This window comes from Haliaeetus albicilla, chromosome 26 (assembly GCF_947461875.1).
Source record: "Haliaeetus albicilla chromosome 26, bHalAlb1.1, whole genome shotgun sequence".
NCBI classification, from domain to species: Eukaryota; Metazoa; Chordata; class Aves; order Accipitriformes; family Accipitridae; genus Haliaeetus; species Haliaeetus albicilla.
In genome coordinates this window covers 21,564,882-21,578,703 of record NC_091508.1, presented here as the reverse complement: position 1 = coordinate 21,578,703, position 13,822 = coordinate 21,564,882, and the positions used below count along the sequence as shown (strand labels likewise).

At 39.2% G+C, this 13,822-nt stretch overlaps 1 protein-coding gene across 9 annotated transcripts in view; it reads left to right on the top strand.

Moving 5' to 3' along the window:
* The first annotated feature begins 1,191 nt into the window (after positions 1-1,191).
* Positions 1,192-13,822, top strand: part of DENND1A (DENN domain containing 1A) — a 220,657-nt gene continuing 208,026 nt past the window's right edge. For 7 of the 9 annotated variants that reach the window (XM_069771314.1, XM_069771311.1, XM_069771313.1 and 4 more), the window contains exons 1-2: positions 1,192-1,371; positions 7,807-7,877. In XM_069771314.1, the coding sequence (XP_069627415.1) occupies positions 1,355-1,371; positions 7,807-7,877 (88 nt within the window). In that variant the 5' untranslated portion in view covers positions 1,192-1,354. Of the gene's footprint in view, positions 1,372-7,802; positions 7,878-13,822 lie in introns of those variants that run through there. The other 2 variants (XM_069771316.1, XM_069771315.1) reach the window with 2 other exon arrangements.

The following is a 13,822-nucleotide window of genomic DNA, read 5'->3' as shown; positions in this document are numbered from 1 at the left end:
TGGGATATTCCCTCTCTCTCTCGTCTTTCTAGCTGACTAAATTCTTCAGCCAAGCAGTTGGCTTCAACAGTGATTTGCAGCTTAGAGGTCTTTTTAAGCCAAATTTCCAATTTTTTTATTCCTCACTGCAGATCGCCTCCAATTCTAAAAAGTCAGATATTGTTAAATTACACTAGAAATTGTCCCAACCTTCCCGGAAACTTCCTGTAAAACATGTTTAAGAAAATTGTTGGGTACCTGTTTGATCCTGTTTGCCAACTCCAATAAGGCACAGCTCAAAATCTGTCTGACTGCAATTTTTGAGTCAACGTAAGCTTTGTTTTCAGCAGGCTGCATTTCATCTCTCCTTCACTTCTTTTTGAGAAGTCTCCAGTCCCCTTTATGACCTTACGTGGGCTTGTAATTCTTTCTAGCCATCCTTTATTGCCTTTTCAGCCGCTTTGGTTTCTGTGACCAACAGCGCAAAATGTTCTATCATAGCTCTGTGAGAGTACCAGCTCACAGCCCCTCTCTCTGCCTTTTTTTTCTTTGACTTCTGTAGTCCCTAGGCATCGGACACTTATTTCTGCCTGGGACCCCAGTCTGTTTCTTGCCACGCTGGGTACTGTCCCCGTGAGGATGGCTCACCTCTTTACAGGGCTTTCCAGGATGGACAGTCCTGGTCCTCATCTGGTCTGGATATCAGTCCCCAGTAGATTGCTACGGGCTCTGGATCACGCTTGTGGCGCGTTTTGGCCCTGTTCGGGGGGGAGCCTGACGACTCCGTTCCCACTGACAGGACGTGAGGCGCCGTGGCCGGCAGGGAGGCAGCCACCCTCCTCCACGACCGGCCGCTGGAGAGGAGTCTCCCACTCAGCCCCCTTCCTGGCGCTCCTGCTCGGTGGGACTCCTAGCCGCCTTTTAGCCGCTTTTTGTCCGCTGAGCGCAGCGGGCGGCTGAGGAGCGCTGCCCGCTCCGCCGCCGGACTCCCGCCTGAGGCGCCCTGAGGGGAGCGGCGGCACCCGCCGGCCGCGGGGAGGGGGCAAGGCGGGACCTCCCTCCCTCTCCCTCTCCCTCTCTCTCTCTCTCTCCTCACAGCGTGCGTTGCCATGCCAACGCAGCGGGGCGCGCGGCGGGCTCAACGGTGCCGGCCGGCCGTTGGCCCCGCCCGCGCCACCGCCCCGGCGGCCCTGCCGCACTACAGCTCCCGGCAGCCTCCGCGCCGCGCCGTGACTCGGCTGGGGCGACGGCGGCGCTGGCCGGGATGGAGTGAGGGGGCGAGCGGCGGAGAGAGCGCAGCCCACCGAGCTCCGGCCCCTTCCCCCCTTTCTTTCTCTTTCTCTCTGGCCCGGGTCTATGCGGCCCCCCAGAGACCATGGGATCCAGGATCAAGTGAGTGCCCCCCCGGAGCTCTCCAGTCCCGTCCCCCCCCCCCCTTGCAGGCCCTCAGGAAAGCGGGAGGGCTCTGGAGAGCGAGAAGGGGACTTCCCCGCCCTCCGTCCAGCTCCCTGTGAGGCCGCGCGGGAGAGACCCCGGCCGAGCCTGCAGGCCTCGGGGTAGGGCGAGAAAGAGGGGGAGAAAGGAGGGGGAAGAGTGCTTCCACACACCCCCCAGGCCAGCTGGCGGGCCGGGGAAGGGAGGAGGCGGCGGGGCAGAGGGCCCCGAGCCGTCAAACCCCGACTCAGCGGCAGGACCCCGGGGCGGGGCGCTCCCCCGTCCCCCCTGCCCTGAGGAGGGGAGGAGAGCGCCGTTTCCCGCCCTCAGACCCGGCGCTGGTCTGTGGTTGCTCTCTTTCTCCCCGTCTTCTGGTCTCCGTGTGGTAGCGCGTAGGGCCAGGCTGTGAGAGGGCAGTTTGAATTTTATCGGTGCAGGCCATAGGGAGGATCGGGGCTGCTGGAATGGGAAAGTCTTCGTTGCCTGCACTGGTGACGTCTGTTCTGGGGGTGTGGTGGGGTCGAGAGAGTTCCGAGCCGCCTTGGCTAGGTTAGAGCGTGCTAAAGGAAAGATGGATAGTCTAGCTATGATACCTTAAAAGTGCATTTGCAAGGGGATTTGGGGGAAGGAGTGGTGCAAGTGATTAACGTGTTGGGCCTGCAGCTCTATGCTCTCAATATATTTTTAATTTTCATAAAACTGGGAGTTGATTTATTGGTAAGTCCTGTTGGTATGTTTGGTATTGTCACATTAAAGATCTCAGTTCGTTTATATGCCATTCCAGGCAAATTCAGTTCCTCTGAGACAAGTAGAGGTGTAATAAAGCTATCACCGAGCAGGGGGTGCTGACATCTTTGTGCATGAGAGGTGTGATAGAGTGGAGAGATCCAGTTAGATTGTATTTTATTCAGCAGTTTCGGTAGCTGCTGCTGAGCAATTGCTTTTGCTTCTTGAACACAGTATTCTTCAAGATTACATAGGGCTTTAACTTTACACCTCTTTTGTTTAACTTGAATATGAGACTGGAGGAGACGTAGTTTGTAGTGTCCTTAGTGTGATGACACACCTTCATGTTCCCAAGCCCATAGGCTGGATAGACATAAATAGGTGTATATCCAGCCAGGTGTTTTAGGATAATGTAAGCAGGTAATTAGCTCTTGTAACGATAGCACTGAGGTGATTGTTTGGTTCCAGAAAGCCACCTTCGTTCTTTGGGAGATACTGTGGCCATGATTTTTTGCACTTTTTTGGCATATGGGTTCTCAACTGTTGCTACAAAAAATCAAAGTCTGAGAAACTAGTTAAACTCTTAGCTTACCTTCAAATACAGGTAGAACCCAAAATCGTTACTATTTTGACAGCAGAGCAGGCTATATCTGTAACTTGCATCTTTGGATCTTGCAGTGGTCACCCTTGCTTGGGTCACTTCAAGATCATGATCTGAAATGACTTCTTATGATAACCTTGTCTTAAATCTATTAAAAGGCCGATGCTCACTTACAATGTAGTTTTCTTTTGTGTACATACTGAATCCACAAGCTGTGTTTACCATCTTTGGGTTTTTCACTGCTAATTTTACCTTTAATGGCTTTGCATACACTTTGCTGAATGTGAATGTAATCAGTTGGATGAGATGCTTCAACTGGAAACCTCACTGGTATCAGTGAGGAGATGTAGCAGTTAGAAGTATTACAGCCAATGGACTTTAGGACTTCTTCTGCGCAGTCTTTCAGTGTGAACGTGTCTTTCATGTTTACAGACAAAGCCCATGTCTTTCTCTGTCACCAGGAAATCACAGGTGATAACCCCATATGAGCATAACTTTTCATTCCTCTTGGACTTGGTAAGAAAGCGTTTTGTCCATTGTGTGATTGAGCAACTTTGCCTTGAGCAACAATTAATAAATTGCTTTTTTCCACTTTAGACAGAACACTGTGCCCAAGTAGAATAAGGACAAAATTTCAAAACGATCCTGAAATATATAACGAATGAGAGAGCCTATATGAGTAAGAGGTTTTTCTCATCTGCGCTTCTGAGCTGGATGTTTAATCCAGCAAAGATTTTCAAGTTGATAAGTAGGTCCCTTATTGGGGCAGGCGGGAGCGTGAATGAGAAAACTATTTTATAATTGGGTATACTGAGGCATACCTCCTTTATTGGTGTCACCAATATGTGTTGGAGCCCTAGCAAATATCCAGTAGTTGGATCTCTTGCTTCTTGCTATAGATTGATAATTATGAGGGATATTAAACTCCTTGACACATAGTCACTTGCACACACTGTGATATACTCTGCATGAAACCTGGACATATGTGTCAGGTATTTTTGATGGATGTATAGTAATGAGTCATTTGAATGAAAGACTGCTTAGAGGAGGTTACCAATAGCTGCATCAGACTGAAGTGAAAGAAAACAAGAAGTTGCCAACAATCCTGCAGGCTTTTGGCTTGTGCATGGCTGCAGGCGAAAAAAAGGCAAATTGAGTATTGGGTTACACTCTTGGATTAAACTTCATGTTGGAGTGTGTTATATGGTACATGCAAGGCACTGTGTGCCAGCGAGGTACTGTAAATAGGAATCTAGTTAACCTGGCTGCTATCGCTTCTTGCTAGCCTTCAGTACTCAAGACATTACAAGAGAGAAAGGATTTTTTTTTTTTTTAAACTAATGTGTCAATATCAATCTGTTAACAGAATTGCATTGCGCCATAAAAAAACTTGGCATGTTCCTTTTCAGAGGTGATTGTATTTCAGTGATGACGGAAGAGATCCCTAATATTAATCTGGGAATGCTTTCTGATATTTAACATAAAGTTTGCTATATACTGAAATGTAATATTATCTACCTAGGGAATACCAGGCAGAAAAAGTTAAACGCATGGAAATTAATCAGGGTTTGAGCTGCAATTTCTGAATTGAATTAGCAATTACAGATTTCTGCCAATAATTTTATCCTGCAAGAGTTGAGCAACTAAGTCTTGTTACAAGACAACTAATTATCAGTGTCAGGCTCCTCTCTTATGCCTCAATTTTTAAGTGCAATGATACTTTCTGTCGTAAGTGCTAGTACATTTTCCTATGTGTAGAAAGAATTGCTCCTGACAAAATTGAAATGGGCTTTAGATATGTAAGGTATGTACTTCCATACATACAGCTTTGGAGAAGGACTTTATTTAATTATATTCTGCATGAATCTCTTGCAGCTCGGTAAAAAATAATTTTGGTTGTAAAAGGTACATAAATACCTTATTTTAAATATTATATTACTTCAGTGTAAAATTGAATTTCTTAGGGATTGCTTTGATACTAAAGCTATTTCTGCATCAGAGAGATTTGAAGTAATTCAACTAGCATTTATCATAAAAGCATTCTTTTCTCATAGAGCTCCTTCCTAAACTTGTATTTCCAAAAAAATACTGCATTTCCTTCTGAAATCATCCAGTTACCAATTAAGTGGGGTACTATGTATTTTTGTACATACATGTTCTATGTATTCTCTTTATTGCATCTGTATGTTCACTTTAATAACTGGCCATGGATCTTTAAGTGATTATTGGGAGGAAAGAAAACTTTATGTGTGTGTGTGTGTGTGTATTTAAGGTTATAATGCTGTGGATGATTTCAGTGGGTTGAGGTTTCAATACAATGCACAGGTGGCATTAGATGTCTGCAGGGTAGTTTAATAGTCATAAAAATGGACTGCAAAATATACATATTATGATGCATGTTTATGCTATATTTGCAAACTGTATGAAATCTCATAGTGACTTGTTTCCTTAATTCCACTGAGAAGTTATAAAATATTCAGAAGTCAACAATGACTTCATTCTCATACTGAGGTGTTAGCTTGTTGAATGCAGCCTTTAATACTAAGTTTCTGACTTGGCAAAGCTACTTTAATTTCACTGTTCCTAGAAATAAGTGGACGTTTGTCATGGAATATTAAAACACAAAATGTGATGTCTTTTTGTCTGAAAGTTTTGGTATGTAGTATGCGCTCTTGCCAGCTGTGTTATACAGTGTTTTCACTGAAGCATTTGAACACAGACTCTATAACATAATACTAAAAAGGTGTTTGTTATTTTACCCATTAGCTGTAAAAATATTATAAAATTTATAAACTTTTAATTAAGGAAATGGTGCTAAAAATAAAGACACAAACAAGGAGGGTAAGATAAGGCTGCACAGCAATATATGTGAAAGGAAAAATATGTTTCTGGTGTTATGTGAATATCATTTCATCCTCATCCTATACTGTGATTGTAGGAATGTAGCTAAGAACCTCAATATTTGAAGCAGACTATATGCAACAACTCTTAAGTAGTATAGAGAGATTATGCAAGTTTGTTTTATACTGCAAAATAATAGTTGATTTGTTGATTTTAGATTTCTCATTACTTATGAATGTAGTTTTCTGAAAAATGGCTACTTAAGACAAATCAGTTGGGAACTGGTGGCAAATTAAATTAACGTTAATTGAATAGTGAACCATATTGTTGCTCCTGTGAGGTGTTCTGTGAAACTGTAGAGTATGAACCTATGCTACTGAAACCAACGGTAGCTTTTCTGTTGATTTAAATAGGTGTGGGGTTTGGCTTAGAGCCACTTGAGTTACACTAAATGGGCCTGTGGCATGGTTAGAAATGTTTTGTTTAATCCCTTTTGGTGTTAAAGTAGGATTAAAAATAATAGCAATTCTCTGAAGAGTAGGCTGAACTGCTTGACATGTTTATATATTTGGTTTGAGATGCTGGGTAAGATGAGTTTCATTTTTTAAATTATTATTCAGGTAGGAACTCTAGTGCATATATATATATATATATGAGATATGGTTTTTTATCATTATTTTAATCCTTAGCTGTAAGGGAGCTAACAAAATGCCCAAGTTAATTATACCTCAATTTTCTAATGTTAGATAGTTTACATTAACACACAGGAGACAGTATTATCACTATACAAGCAGCCATAAATTTAGAGCAGTAATTATGCAGTTTTGATTCTTGGTTTTAACCAGAAAAATCTAAGAATAAAATGTCACATGCTTACTTATGTTTAGTTACTTATTTCAGTAACTAAACAGTTACAGTCTAATGTGTCATTCTCTTTAATCTCATAAAAATTTTTCAAGTAGGTAAAATTGTTAGAGTCAGGAATTTAACTCAAAATATGCATTCTTATACAATCACCTGCTGCCTTTATATGCTCCTTATGAAATGTAATTCCAGAGCTACACTTCTGGAGTTATTAAGAACTGAAAATGTACACTAATGTTTTTTTTTTTCCTTAAGTCATATATCATTAACTTTTTACTTTTATTACTGGTATATTTATAACTCTGGAGCAGAATGAGTCTCTTTCCTCAAGCTTCCTTTACATTTTGTAGCTGAATTTGGTGTCATTTTTGACTGTCGCACCTATTTCCTTATTTTGCATGCATCTGGCAGCTTTCTGGGTTTAGGATTCTGGAGTCTGATGAGGTGAAACCTTGTGCATTTGTAATATTCTTCAGCATGGCCTTTTTTTGACAAAGAGGTAGAAATATTTTGACAGGTAGTGAAGAGGGGAACTGTCTTCATCCTAAATACAGCCTCTGAAGTTTTCCAATAATGTATGCATAAAATGACTTTGCATCCTCTTGACTGCAGCTTTTTTTTTTTTTTTTTCCTTTTTTCCTGAGTAAATACGTGTCGTGAAGTTGAACTCAAGGGTCACAGTAATGAAAATGTGAATCTGGGTTGTTTGGCCCATGTTGGACAACGTGACTCTGTTTTCAGTTTGGTGAAGAGAAAAGAGTATTCAGGATTACTTTTTTTTCCTGAAAAAAATCCCTGTATTTAGCACGTAGGTGACTTACTTGGTCATTTGAAAGTAAAGGTGAAATAAAAAGAACTTGCTTTTGCAAGTTGCACACATAATCAAAATTACTATCGTGGCCAAGAACTGAAAGAACTCGTTTCTCTCTCTGAATAGCATTCTGAAAAGTGATTTAAAAGGCATGGTTTTCTTTTTCTGATGAAGTTCTGAATGATAGGCCTGTGATGTTTTAGTATCTAGAAATGCAGACTAGTCACAACAATTGAATTGACTTAAAGGTTCTGTGTGCTTGATTTCTATTGTTTTGATTCTTTTTTTCTCTGTAGAAGTTTGTTAGACACCCTGTTCATAGTGACTCATCTGAGCTTCAGTTATATCTTCTTACATACTAGTAAGGCAGAAAGATCTGATGTGAAATCATCATAGACTATAAAACAAGAAATCTAGTTTATCAAGTTGTCATTGTAACATATGCATTCTTAGAACCCTTTTTGACTGAGTAATTGAAAGCATACTTGAAAAAAAATTCTCAATATGCTAAATACCTTTTTTTTTTTTTTCTTTTTTCCCCTCCTTTCAGACAAAATCCGGAAACTACCTTTGAAGTGTATGCAGAAGTAACCTATTCAGGAATCAGTTGCATTGGGAAAGGTACTGTTTTGCACTGTAATTCTAGTATTCATTAGCTAAAACTATTCTTAAGAACCATGTACTGTGAGATAATGTAGTATATTCAATATTATGCGATTCCAGCTTTTAAAGATATTTTAATCACTGGTTCTGTGCAGTCTTTTACAGTTAGGACTAATAATGAGAAATTCTTGCCTCTGTCCCTGATTGTGGGCAATTTTCTGATTTCTTTGACTGTTTTGCCTCTTTTTTAAAATAGAAATAACTCTTCATTAGGTTGAAAAACTAAATGAATTTTCAGATTTGTGTCTGCTGCTCATATAAGGAGTGGGTAGTTTTAAAACAAAAAATACTCTAAAACTTCTTGTGTGGAATTTATTTTTACTTCCTCTTTCTTACTTGTCTACAGAAGTATTTTTACCTGTTCCCATAATTCTTCCTTTGATCAAATGATTTTATCTAGAAATAAGGCAGGAAAGCAGCTTATGATTTGGTTAACTATTTTTACCAAACATTGTTATCAAGCCATAATCATAGAAGTGTTTTTCTATAATATTATTTGACAAGTATTCCTACGTTTATGCTAGAGAAATCCCTTAACTGCTGAAATCAACATGTAAGTATGTTTGTGAAATTTTGATTGTACTTTTTCTAAACCTGATGAACTTGATCAAATAAGCAGGAAAAGCAAAGGTTGAAATTCGTAATCTGAGAATTTAGTTCAAGATATTGTTGTGTGAGATCAGTCTCTAGAATGTTACAAAAAGGAGGGATGTCAGAATTAAATAATTATGATTAGTCAACATATACTGAACTAATATCCCTTTTATCTTTTGTGAAATGATCATATGTGTACTGTATATATGGTATAATGAACCAATAGAAAGGATTTTTATATTTTATTGTCTGGAAAGCCACTTATCTCCTTTTATATCTGTATTTGTTTGTTACAATCAGCAAAAGTCAAATAGCTGCAACTCTTTACTGCCAAAGCCTCCATAGGAGTTGTAACTGGAATACAGTTTTGGCTTGTCCTACTGCTGTATGCCATCACGACTATTTGATATAACTGCAGGAGCCCTTTTAATAACTAGTCTTTGTTTCTGCACATCTGACCTGGATTCTAGTGCCAGAAAATCTGAACAAATTTGACCATAAACATTACATTGTACAGTACTAGTGTCTGGGTATAATCTTCTCTTTGAAGTTTGTTTGCATCCCCCTGGAGGGATTAATTCCCTGCTGTGGGAAGGTGGGTTAAAAAGCACGGAAACTACTTTACAGGTTTTTAATTGGAGAATTTAGTATACATTTTGTTCTATAAACCAACTGATTCTGTGGGAGTTTCACTTAGTTGTGCTTTTAGGTTTCTTGTATGTACTTGTAGGTGCAAAATCTTCAGAAATCATTTTTAGTGAGTAAAGAAATTGTTTTAATTGTTTTTACAACTTGTATATTCTGAAGTTATTAATTCTCTCTGAATAATCTTATTTTAAAAGATTTTTCCCAACAAATTTTTTTAAAATATATTTAAGAGGTGCCCTTTATTCTCAGAAGTCTTGTGTATCCCCAAATATTCTGTCTTTTTGCTCTAAATGAAGGTGGTTGTTTGGTTCTCTGCAGCGTCAATTGTATTTAACAGCTATACTGTATCCCAGGCAAATCACTATTCTAGAAATATAGACCTAGAGACCTCCATGTAGTCTTTTCTACTTCTTGGCTAGCTGTTCTATGCCAGAAGACCAAGAAGAAATATCAGCTTATCTTTTTTGTGGTCAGGGAGTGTATGTTAAATGACAAGGAGCAGTTACTGTTAAGAAAAGCAAAATGTATAAAAGGTGTGTAAGGAGCAAATTATCAGACGTGTTCAAAAAGCTATTTCTTCCTGCGTAACGGATCCCAAAGTTAACCAAGACAACTGTTCTTGAAGTTTGTGTCTAGTATAATAGTGCCACTGATCACTTACAATGTTCTTAATTCTTATATCAATCTTCTGACATGGTCTTGTGGAGAATGAATTGCTCCAAAGCTGTAACAGTCCTACTGTGGGAGACTGTCTGGCTTGTGGGATGGTAAAACATGCCTTTATTTTGTTTTATTCAAAAGTTTGTATAGCGAAGGATGTTTTCCGTGTGACTGTTAAATATCAGCTGCAATTAAAAACTTTATTATACGGGAGATACTGACTTGTGTTATTAACTACTGACAGACAATTGTACATTCAAGTAGCTTTATTGCTCATGTAATTGTTAACAATCTTGCATTAAATATTTATTTGGTTAATAACTTTTGAAATGAATGAAAGCAGCGTTATCCATTGACTGTCATATAGAAGGCTCCCTCCTAATTACCAAGCGAGTTGACTGCAGAAGGAAAAAATATGTTCTAGGCTCCAAGAAAGACATTAATAAACTGGAACGTTTTCAATGGAGGGCCACGAAGTTGGTGTGTGAGCTAAAGCACTTGCACTGTGAGGAGAGGTTGGGAGTGCTGGGCTTGTTCAGCCTGGAGAAGACTTCAGGGAACTTGAATAGCAGCCTTCCCTACCTGTGAGGACTTCACCAAGATGAGATACCCAGGCTCTTCACAGAGGTCCATGGCAGGAGGACAAGAGGCAGTGACATAGACTGAATCAAGAGGTGTTCTAACAATGTTGGGAATGTGTTTGCCATAAGGACAGTCAAGTATTGGACCAGGTCACTGAGAGAGGTTGTACCATCTCCATCTTTGGAGTTTTTCAAGACCTGACTGGATTACAGCCTGAACAACCCAATCTGATCTCACACCTGGTCCTTTTTTGAGCAGGAGGTTGGACCAGAGACCTCCTGAGGTCCCTTCCAGCCTGAATTATCCTATGATCCTAAGATTTGATTCCTAGAAATGTAAGCTTCGTGAACATCTGGAAGATGTTTTGTACTCTTAATAAGGTAGGAAGAGAAAACTTCATTGAAACCAAAGAAGTTGAAAAAGCAAACATTGTTTTATTCCAATCTAGGCAGAACTCTGCCAAACCACAATGAAATGTGTGAACTGAGAAAGGAAATGATCACTGGATCAGCTCAGCTGTGGTCTGTCTGTCCTTTCCCTTCTAGATTGTTTAGAAATAATGATCATCTGCGCTCAGCATTGGTGATTTGTATATTTTTGGCACATGGAGTCTTTGGTACATTATACAATTCCGGCATTCAGTTGTATTTAAAAGCTGTGGTTTTGCTATTCTTTGTTATGTTCATAGCTCTTATTTGGGGACTTGCAGATTTTTCTTACTGGGTCACTTTATGTGAATGTGGTATCTTTGTTTTGAGAACTGTGAAGCAAGATAGCTGCAACTGTGACTAGCATCATTAAGATGAATATTTGTTATTAAGAAGATACTTCCTTAAAAGAAGACAATTACCAAACCAGTTTTTTGCCTTATGACTGTGATTTCTGTGGAAGCTGGGAATTCCCCTTAGCTAATTGAATCTAAGTTACTGGGTGTGGGTGTGTGGTGGTGTTTGGTTTTGTTTGGGTTTTTTTGTTGGTTGGGTTTTTTTTAAAGAACATTTGACTTCCTAAAATGGAATGAAAATACAAAATGCTTTTATCTTAACTTTGTTCCCGCTCTTTTTTTTTTATTATTTTTTTTATTTGGCCTGTCTGGAATTCAGAATTTTTTCACTTAATACTTCAATGGTGCATTCATTCATGTGCTACTTTTTAGTTTCATTGAATAGCGCTGTTGCCTTCTCACCAGAAGTCTAGGGCAACAAAATAGAATAGGAAGAATGGAGTCTGCATCTTTACAATGACAGTACATGGAAGATACCTAGGGAGAAATCTGTGTTGTATGTGTCAAGTGGAAGTATGTCAGGCATAGGAACTTTGCAAGTCTAGTGCTTTGCACCAACTCCCACACACTTACTTTGAGGAAGAGAGGAGAAAATAGTCACGGTTTTATTTAAAAAATGGAATCTTGTTAGAGGGAAAATATTGACTAAAACTTATAGTGTTGATACTTTGATTCTTTATTTGTACTATCAGGTAAGTACTGGGTAATGACTGTGACTCAGAGGAAAAGGTGCAGTTTGAAGGCAATACAGAAGCCTGGCTAATAGGCTGACTTAGGTTCGTAGTCTTAACCAGGTGCTTTTTGTGCAGTGGTGTAATTGGGATGGAGTAGGATGCTGATACTGGACAGATGGGCACAACAAAGTCAATTCTTTGACAAGTATGGCTGGTAACTTTGTCTTTCAACCATTCCAGGTGAATAGAGAGATTGTTAGGACTTAAAAAAAATTGATTACTAAGACAAATTCCAGTTCACATATAAGGCTTTAATATTCTGTAGCCTATGTGTGGGGTTTGTGTCTTTGCCTTTATGCATTTTAGTGCTGCGTAGTTCTGACAGTAGGAGAATTTCTAACTTTCCTTATCACTTAGATATAAGGCAGGCATCTGCCTTGCTAAATCTAGGTGTATTGCTTTTAAAAAACCCACAACCAAACAAAAAGTTCTTGGATTTATCATCATTTTAGAGGTTTCACTGATACGAGTTAACCTTGCTTCAGGAAATAAATAAAATAGAGCCTCGAAAATCATAGATAGAGGCGAATAATAATACAGCTTATTGCCCAGCAGATACCAGTAATATATTCTGCACATCATCTATAATTGCATTAGTTTTGCCCTTCTGCTGTGATACTTAAGTATGACTTGGGAGAAATGAGTAGATGTATGTTTTGGTTGACACCAAAATAATTATTATAGCACGTCTAACACTACATGCAAGGTTTAAGGTCTACCATTGTTTTTGTTAGCATACTGCTTTATGTTAGGTTTTACTGTTCACTGTAGTTTAAGAAAAATGTTTAAAACCAAACTTTATTTTCCGTGCTTTTCATACTCGATACCAAATCTTTGCAGCAGAGGATGTCTGTGCTGTTTATCACTGCTGTAGCTGGTGCTTCTCAAATTCAAGAAGCTAAAAGGGTACCCATTGATATCTTAGTTGGAAATGCTGAGTTCTCTGGTGTTAGGGCAGTGCGTGTTCCATAAAACAGCATGTTCCTAAGCAAATAATGTTGTACATTCTGAGCTGAAGCTATAAATTACAGTTTTAACTTATTTTAATAAGTTTTGATGGTAAATCTGTGTCTTTGGTGTATGATCTTGTCTCACTCATTGGAATTGTTATAGGCAGTGGATAACTTGAGAGCAAAATAGATGCTTTGTACTATTTTACTGGATTTCTTTTCCCATTTTTAAACTTCATGTAAAGGAAGGGAAAATGCATTTTATGAGATTGTGAAGTCCTTCTGATGGAGGGCTTGCATATTTGTCATGGCATCTCATAATAGTAAAACTTCACAGAAACTGAGGTAGTAGATTACAAAGAACTTGTATTGTTTCTTTTACAAATTATAACTGCTTCAGTTAGCTTAAGCACTTCTAGAAATTCAGTTCTATACTATTGACATATTGTATGCTTGCAAGTAGAGTAAAGTGCATTGGAACCGCATTTCCTGTTTTTTTTTGTTTGGTTTTTTTTGTTTGTTTGTTTTTAAACCTCAGCTGAATGGAGGTTTTTTGAGATGTGGAAGTAGAAAGAATCTACTAGCAATTTTAGTTTAAATACCTATATAAAGAAAATGAAAGCATACTAACTACTTAACAAATCTTTCTTTTAACTTTCAAAGCACTTCATGATCTTAAAACTGCTGCAGATCATTCATCAGAAATATGATGTGACAAATTTAAGGATCTTCCTGGACCTTAGCCAAAGATCCTCTCCTGTTAGATGGGGCTGTGAGGAGAATTGTAGTCTGTCAAACTGTTCATGTAGAAAAAGAGAATTTGTTAGTCTAAAGTAACCGATCAAAATAGTCTCTAAAGTATGAACATTTGAAAGTAAATGCTCACAAGGGTAAGAACACCCCACCCCCCCCCACCCCCCCCCGGGAGGACGTAGCATGCTTTTGTATGGG